Here is an 8,420-nt window from a genome sequence, read left to right on the forward strand (position 1 = left end):
AGCAGGAATTCAGTGAGACAGGGCTCCTGCCAGAGAGAGCTGGCCGTTTTCAAACGTCTAAGATTGGAAACAGAAGAGAGCTTTTAGCCCAATGCCCTGGGTATTAAAGGACGTGGTTTGTAATCACCGTGCTTTGACCAGCTAGGTCAGGAGGTCCTGGGTCGCCCAAGGTCATGGAGTTCTTCCATTCAGTTTCACTTACCATTTGGTATTGATTCTCTTCTCTTTTTTCAAGGGGCTGAATCCAGGGAAAGCTATTGCTGAAATCAAGAAAATGATGGCAACTTATAAGGAAAAGAAAACTTCACCTTAAGTGTTCCCGTGCTAAACAGGACCGTAACCAGCTCAGCTGAACGTAATTTGTATCTAATCTGAGTTCCTTCAAAGGTCTCGATTTCCCACAAATACAGCGTGTATAATAAAAATTTTAATAAATAAATGTTATTCTACTTTATTAACAAAAAAGCAGGCCTGTTCCTTGTACTTGCTGCAGTGGGATGTGAAGGTGCCAGAAGGAGGAGTCCTTGTCCTTGAAGAGGGGGCCAGACCTCCAGAACTGAGCCACCATTGGGGGTGGCTATGATGGGGACAAGCATAGAATTGGTGTCACGCAGGACCTGGGGCTTGTTCCCGGCTTTGCCATTCACCAGCTGATGGCACTGGGCAAGTCCCTTCTCTTTGCTACTCCATTTGCCCATCTGTAAAATGGGATTCCTAGCTGTGCCACCCTCAGCCACCTGGTGTGAGGATGCCTGCACTTACTCTGGGTGCTCAGTAAACAATGGCTCGTTATTATATGGCATCCCAGTTTCTACAGCTTTCAGTATTAGAATTACTTCAAACCAAATCTTGGTAAGTCTTTTTCTGTCTAGTTGAGGCCAGGTTACAGATACTTCCAGCACAGCTATAAACTCCAGTTAGTTCCACAAATGACCTCCAGAGACCTCGCACGGGAAGCATGAATTCCCACCACTGCTGCCTTGGCTCTCACGCTTACTACAAAAGCGGTAACACTGAAAAAGCAAACAGTGTAAAAGTTTGTCAAGTTAAAAATGGAAACCCCTTAAACTCCCCAAGTTTCACATCCCCTGTTGACAGTTCACACATTTCCTCCAGACCTTTATGTCATTACAATGCACAGCATATGTAAAGTTCTATTTCCCTTCAAAAATAAGGTACAAGATATTGATATTAGCAACTTTCTATTTTCTTTTTTTTTTCATTGTGGTTAAATACACAGAATTTACCACCTCAGCCATTTTTCAGTGGAGAATTCAGTGGTATTAAGTACTTTCATGTTATCGTACAACCCTCACTCCAGTCTATCTCCAGAGCTCTTTTCATCTTGCAAAACTCAAACTCTGCCCGTTAAACGCTAACTCCCCATTTCTCCTCCTCTAGCCTCTAGCCACCATACTTCCACTTTCTATTCCTGTGACTTTGACTACTCTATCTCATATAAGTGGAATTATATGGTATTTGTCTTTTGTAACACCTTTCACTTGGCATAAAGTTTTCAAGGTTCATCCCTGTTGCAGCACGTGTCAGAATTCCCTTCCTTTTTAAGGCTGAATAATATTCCATTGTATGTATGTGTCATATTTTGTTTATCCATTGATCCATTAATGGACATTTCGGTTGCTTCCATGTTTTAGCTGTTGTGAATAACAGCAGCTTTCTACTTTTACCCCACGATATACAAGGGCCTCTGGTGCTAAAGATCTACCTGTGTGTGTGTGAAATTTATTTTCAACCTTAGCTTTTTTAACCACTGGTTTCTTGCTCTGTGGCGTAGATGCACCATTACTTATTTACCCATTTCCCCTGCTAACGCACATTCAGGTGGACCCTATTTTCACTCTTAGGAATACTCCAAGGCTGTTTTTAAGTTGTAGCATTGAGATCATCCTGGAAACAAAGGCTTCTTTTATCAGGAGGTGAAGAAGAACGTCTGACTCACCAAGAATGAATCTTAATGAGCATTTCTGGCTTTAAAAGGGGATGGTTCGGGCTCCCCTGGTGGTGCAGTGGTTGGGAGTCCACCTGCCGATGCAGGGGACACGGGTTCGTGCCCCGGTCCGGGAAGATCCCACATGCCGCGGAGCGGCTGGGCCCGTGAACAATGGCCGCTGAGCCTGCGCGCCCGGAGCCTGTGCTCTGCAACGGGAGAGGCCACAGCAGTGAGAGGCCCACGTACCGCAAAAAAGAAAAAAAAAAGGGGGATGGTTCAAAAGCACTAGTGTCTGGAATTGTGAGAGGTGAGGTGCTGGGGGTAAAGATGAACAAGATTTGTCCCCTCCCACCTAGGAGCCAAGTTCACCGATAAAAAAGGAACAAACATTAAATTATTAGAAATTTAGAGAACACAGTCTTTGCCCTTAGGTTAGCATCTCAAAATTCTTGGCCACCTCAGTAAGACCACACAGTACACAGTTCTCAGATGTTAAAGCTCCAGATTCGGAAGTGAGAACTGGAAAGCCCTCAGGGAGCCCTCCATACCCGGGCTGGGAGGGCAGTAGGGCGAAATCTGCCTTCCAGGTCTGTTCACACCTAATTGGTTTCAGACAGCCCCACGGAAGGTCGCATTCCTTGGATTCATGGGTAATTTGACTTTGCTTCTAATCACTAGACCTGTAGGGAGAAAGATGGGTTTTTTTCTCACAACTAATTTAATGGCTTGTAAAGATGAGTTCTGCACCAGCCAGCTTCTGAGGAGAGGCTGGGGAGTTGCCACTTCAAATCAGCTTCATCAGATGTCAAGTTTGCAACTGTAGGTCACTCACCCCATTTAAACTCGAGCTAAATTAGAATATGTTATCAACTGATAGTTTAACTTACTGCTTTCATTGGATTGCAGGCAAATGTTCTATTTCAAGTCACAAAGACTTTACTAATAAAACTGCAGGCTTGAGCAGAGAAAGACAGTGTTTTGTCCTTTATTCTACTTCTGTTCTCTGATAGTGTCCAGACAATGTGCTTTCATTCACAAAAATCATCCTGTGGAATGCTTCAAGTTTCTCTAGGGCTGAAGCCAGCCATCCCTTCTTACCCGGTCTTTGTGCAAGTTGTTGAATCTCTGAGCCTCTATTTTTGTATCTGTAAAATGGGAATTAAGAGCATTTACCTCTCAGAATTGTGGGTAAAGTCTACATAAGAATAAATGTGAGTTCTTGCCAAAAAGCAAAAAAAAAAAGTAAATATGTGAGGTGTGGATGTGTTAATTGATAAGGGAAAATCCCTTCACAATGTATATAGATATATCAAATCATCACATCAGACACTTTTTTTTTTTTTTTTTTTGGCTGCATTGGGTCTTCATTGCTGTGTGCGGGCTTTCTTTAGTTGCAGCGAGTGGGGGCTTCTCATTGCGGTGGCTTCTCTTGTTGTGGAGCACGGGCTCTAGGCGTGCGGGCTTCAGTAGTTGTGGCTCGCTGGCTCTAGAGCGCAGGCTCAGTAGTTGTGGCACGTGGGCTTAGTTGCTCCGTGGCATGTGGGATCTTCCTGGACCAGGGCTCGAACCTGTGTCCCCTGCATTGACAGGCGGATTCTTAACCACTGCACCACCAAGGAAGTCCACATCATACCCGTTAAATATCTTACGATGTTGTCAATTATACCTAAGCTGAAAAAAAAAACTTTAAAAATAAATTCTTAACCTATATGAGTTTAAGAAATAATAAATGTGAAAAGCATCTAGCTTGCAGTTGAGCAAATGCTCCATAAACTCAATTTAACTGATTTGTCTCAAATACCTACTGTGTGGAAGGCTGAATCCTACTACAAAGGTGATTAATTCCCTGGGAATTCGCTGGCGGTCCAGTGGTTAAGACTGCGTGCTTTCACTGCTGAGGACCCGGGTTCAATCCCTGGTCAGGGAACTAAGATCCCAAAAGCCACGCAGCACAGCCAGGAAAAAAAAAAGGTGATTAATTCACAGCTCTCTGGACTTGAAAATTGGTGTATTTCCGACACAGCTGGCCAGAGTTAGAGACCTCCTGTTCAGAGGATGGATTATCTGTGCAAGACTAAAAATGCTCATTTCTCGTCTCCCACATCACACTGACTGCTGGGTGCCAGAGGGTGTGCCGCTGACTCCCAACACTCAAATTCTCTTCTAGCCTCCTCCTTGCCCGGGAAACTATATACAAGACAGACTGCTGAAACTGCACCTTATGTGTCTAGACAGCCATATTCTTGTCATGGGGTTTGTCACTAGGTGACAAAATCCCTTTTGTTGCAAAAATCTAGTGAAACTAGAGAAACTGAGAAGTTTGGCAATGCTCTAGAATAAACCAGTACAAATTAGTGAATGCTCCAGCTTTTTGCCACTCGGACTGTTACCCGAAAACTGGTTTTACCTCTTTGTAGGTGTCGAGCCAAAAGACACAACCAAGCCAAAGGTCAGGAGAAGGAAGGATTTATTACTTGCAGCAAGTAAGGAGAACCCCGGGATCTCTCCCAAAGCAGTGTCTCCCCAACAGCAAAATTGGGGAAGTTTTAAGCTAAGGGTACATACCTATTCGTGAAGGGGCTTGGGCGCTCGACAGAGTCCAAGCTTTAGTTGATTGAAGTCACGAGGGTCAGAAAAGGTCATCATCATCCCTCAGGTATCCAGTTGATATGGTGGTTGAGCATTTCAGGCTAATCTTCACCACTGAAACAGAACTGGGAGTCTTTACAACTGATATCTTTGCTATTGTTACTTCCCTTGCCTGATAACAGTCGTCTATTCTTTTGTTCCCTTAAGATCATTAATACTGAGACCTGTTCTAGGTCAAGGATTGTAGCCAGGCTTAGATCACAAAAGACGGCTTCTCTTATGTCAAGAAAGCCGTGCCTGGCCTGGTTTTCTTTCTCCAGGTTCTCCCTACCCTACCTGGTTGCAGGACCAGGCATATTATGTCCTTCCTATGGGCCCCCAAGGGAGCAACAGCCCCAGAAGGGAATCTTCTCCATGGGTCCTAGCCCACAGATGACTGCAGCCCAGCCCACAGACCGCCCAGATGACCACAGTGAGAGCCATTTCCCCAAAGGTAACCCTGGGCAGAGGTGAGGCCTTCCACATCCTCTGTCGTTTGGAAGGAAGCTTCGTCTGGTCTACTGCCTCATGAAGACCATGGACCAAGCGGCAGGTGCAGCTCCTTCCCCGATGGCTCAGAGGATGGAGTCTCTTAAATGCCAAGTAGCAAATATGAAGAATGAGGGACCAATCTTGCGATGCAGCCCCCAAGCCCCCTGCTTTTATGAAGCTTCTAGCCCAACACCAGGATCTCAAGAAAGCAACTGGCTTCTGCTAAGTTCCTGCCACCCCATTTCATCTTTCCAGCAGCTTTCATTTCACAGATGAGGAGAGAGGCTCAGAGAGGGAAAGTGACTTTTTAAAGCTCACACAGCTAGACAGCAGCTGATGCACATCCGAACCCAGGTCTCTCTGGTACCAGAGCACAGCCACTTGCCACTGTACCACACTGCCTCTTGGCAAGGCCATCGAGCAAGTCATTTATACAAACCTAGCCATCCTGCCTGCCATGGAAATCAGGGTTCCCCTGGTTAAGTGGTCTGCCAGACAACCAGCTAAGCCCTGGGGGAGGAAACAGGGGCTCTGGGAAGTTCGATAGGCTGCCCTTACTGAGGCATCAGCAGAAGAAACAGGTCTTCTCAACTGAACTGAGTGAAGCCAGACCCATCCCCCAGGTGGTCAACCTGCTCCACCAGCAGCCTGCCCCAGCTGAGCGAATGGCTCCACCACCTCCTACCTGCTCAGACCAAAACCCAGGGAGGAGAGAGGCATCTTTGATTCCATTCCTATACCTCCACCTCCCATGCATCAGCAAGCCCTGCCAATATGAACCCCTTTATCAAGTGTATGTATTGAGTTCTCGGTATGGACCAGATACTGTCAAGGCCTTCCCTGCTTCCCCTCTGGAGTCTCTCCCCCACCATTACTGTCCGTTGCAGCTCTGTCTCCTTCCAGCCCTTTCCACCACAGGTTACTGTGGAGTTTTCCTCTGCTGGCCTTTAACTGCTCCGCATATCTGTTTGTTCACCCTCCCCTTCCTAACTCGTAGAACAGTGCCTGGCACTGCAGAAATTCATACTGGATACATGATGATGGCTCAAGCCCAGTCCTAGCCTTGGCCCTAATGTGATCCTTCCCTGGTTTGCCCCAGAGCCTGGGGTCTCTGATCCTTTGGAGATTCGTAGTCCAAAAGCAGAAGCCATCAACCCCAGGGTCAGGGGACACCTTGTCTGTGCCTGTCGCTATGAGGTAATGTGATAACACTGCATACAAACACGAGGTCTTGGTGCCCTTCAGGGGCTTCCTTGTTCCCACCTGTGCAGGCTTGTCTGCGGTCATGTTGTGAGGCTTCTGAGACGGGGGTTATGCCTCAGCTGTTTCTGTGGCATTTTAGAGGCCTTCTGTGCATCACTGCAGTGCCTCCCTGTGTCCCCACATATCCCTGTGAGACGTATCTGAGCCTGTGAGTCTCGGGGCAGGTTTTATCTTCTTTCTTTGACACTTATGCAGCAGAGCCAGGCACTGTCCCAAGTGCTTTACATGCTTTTTCTCTTGTGGGATTCACAACAATCTATCAAACAGGTATTGCTAATGTCATCGTCCTCCTATATGTTAAGAAATGAAGCCCAGAGAGGTTAAATGGCTTGCCCAAGTTCACAGAGCCTACAAGAGATGGACCCGCTTGAACCAGCCATGCATTATACTTAACGGCTGGGGTGGGGGCTTGTCTTACCTGTTTCTAAGTGTCACACTACTGGGTATGTGTGCATTGTCTCTAAGTATCACCTCTGTGTGTGAATATGTGTGTTGTGTATGTGTCCTGGGAGTCTAGCCTCTGTGTGTGTACATCTATGTGTGTGTCCGAGGTCGTTGTGTACCTGTGTGCTTGTGTACCAAAGCTGTCCTGTTTCCCTGAGTGTCCTGCTTTTGTGTGCGTGTCTGAGAATTGTGTATCTCTGGGTCACAACTCTCTCTTTAGGCGAATCTGTGAGGAGTGGGAGGGGCGTTGTGTACTTGTGTTTGTGCATCTAAGGGCTATTCCTCTGTGTATCTATGTGTTCATGTGTCTGAGGGCTGTCCTGTCGGATTCCCTGAGTGTCCTCCTCTCTATGTGGCAGTCTGTCCCAGGGCTGTCACGTCTGTCTCTCGGCGCCCCGCCCTGCGTGCGCGTTGGGAGCGGCCTCGGACTACAAATCCCGGCAGCCCCGCGGCGCGCGGGAGGACGTGGGGCCGCAGAGGGCGGGGCGGGGCTTGGCGGTGCGCAGAGCCTGACTGCGGCACCTTCGCCGCCGCTCCAGCCGCCGGGTCCTGCAGGTGTCCCGGGCCGCCCAGCCCCGCAGCGCCCCGTGCCCCCGGCCTTCCGCCTCGGCCCCGACCGCGGGGCATCGCGACGCCCGGGCCCGGCGATGAGCGCGAGGAGCCGCCATGAGCGCAGGTGAGCGCGCAGCCCCAGCCGGCAGGAACCGGGCGCGGTCCCCGGACCGCCCGTCGTCGCATCTGTCGTGGGGGAACACCCCCACCGCGGGGGCGCGGGCCGAGGGAGCGGCCCCCGGGACATCCCCGCACCCGTGCCCTCCCCCTTTCCAGAGAGGCCAGGAGCCCGGGGATGGCACCGCGCAGAGCCGTCCGCTCCGCGCCTTCCTAAAGCCCTGGGAGAGGAAGCGCCTGGCGCCGCCGTGCAAAAGGATAATCCGGGGGCCGCGGTGGCGGGGCGCGGGGAATTGTCCCCGCGCAGCGACGGGTGTCCAGATGGGGGAAGAGACGTAGAGGCCGCTGCATCCAGGGCCTCTGAGCGGTTGTACCTCTTGGCTGAATGAATGAATGGGGTTGGAGAAGCCAGGGCTCCTGAGTCCCTGGATCGGAGTGCCCTGGGGCACAAATGCCACTCCTGATCCCCTGAGTCAGGCCCCCAGAGCAAGCCTGTTAGCACGCCGGTCCAGGGACCACACCCTCCATGTTACCTGTCCCAGGCCCTGTGTCTGGAGGCCGCCCTTTCCAGAGTCTAATTTTACCTGCTGCAAATGGTGCCAGTAGGACCTCTCGTGTTTAGAAGGGTCTCATTTCCACGTGGGTCACTCAGAGCCTAGACCTCAGCCAAGGGCCACCAACGCTTGAGCATCCTCTCTGCAGCTGCAGACCCTTCATTCAGGTCTCTCCCTCCGGTCTCCCACCTTATTCCCCCCCATCCCCACCCCCCAACTCTAGGGGGCACCCAGGGTGAGGAAGGGGAAAGGCTGAGGACATATGGTCCCTGGACTCCAGATCCAAAGATCAGGGAGCTCCTGGCAGATTATCCCTCACACTCAGCCTGGCCCAAGAGAGGAGCTTCTGGCCACAGGAGAAGCCCAGCAAGGGAGGAGGCAGCAGTGCTGCCCTGGGCCTCTGCCAGGTCATCAGCAGG

The 8,420-nt window shown here is 49.9% G+C and overlaps 2 protein-coding genes across 3 annotated transcripts in view; both read left to right on the forward strand.

The window, feature by feature from the left end:
• SDHB (succinate dehydrogenase complex iron sulfur subunit B) overlaps positions 1–465 on the forward strand; it is a 35,923-nt gene extending 35,458 nt beyond the window's left edge. The window contains exon 8 of the mRNA XM_007459261.1: positions 236–465. Coding sequence (XP_007459323.1) covers positions 236–313 — 78 coding nt within the window. The 3' untranslated portion in view covers positions 314–465. The remainder of the gene's footprint in view (positions 1–235) is intronic.
• Positions 466–7,294: 6,829 nt separating this feature from the next.
• Positions 7,295–8,420, forward strand: part of ATP13A2 (ATPase cation transporting 13A2) — a 21,056-nt gene continuing 19,930 nt past the window's right edge. The window contains exon 1 of one of the 2 annotated variants that reach the window (XM_007459263.1): positions 7,295–7,454. In XM_007459263.1, the coding sequence (XP_007459325.1) occupies positions 7,445–7,454 (10 nt within the window). In that variant the 5' untranslated portion in view covers positions 7,295–7,444. The remainder of the gene's footprint in view (positions 7,455–8,420) is intronic. The other variant, XM_007459262.1, reaches the window with a different exon arrangement.

This window comes from Lipotes vexillifer, unplaced genomic scaffold (genome assembly GCF_000442215.2).
Source record: "Lipotes vexillifer unplaced genomic scaffold, Lipotes_vexillifer_v1.1 scaffold496, whole genome shotgun sequence".
NCBI classification, from domain to species: Eukaryota; Metazoa; Chordata; class Mammalia; order Artiodactyla; family Lipotidae; genus Lipotes; species Lipotes vexillifer.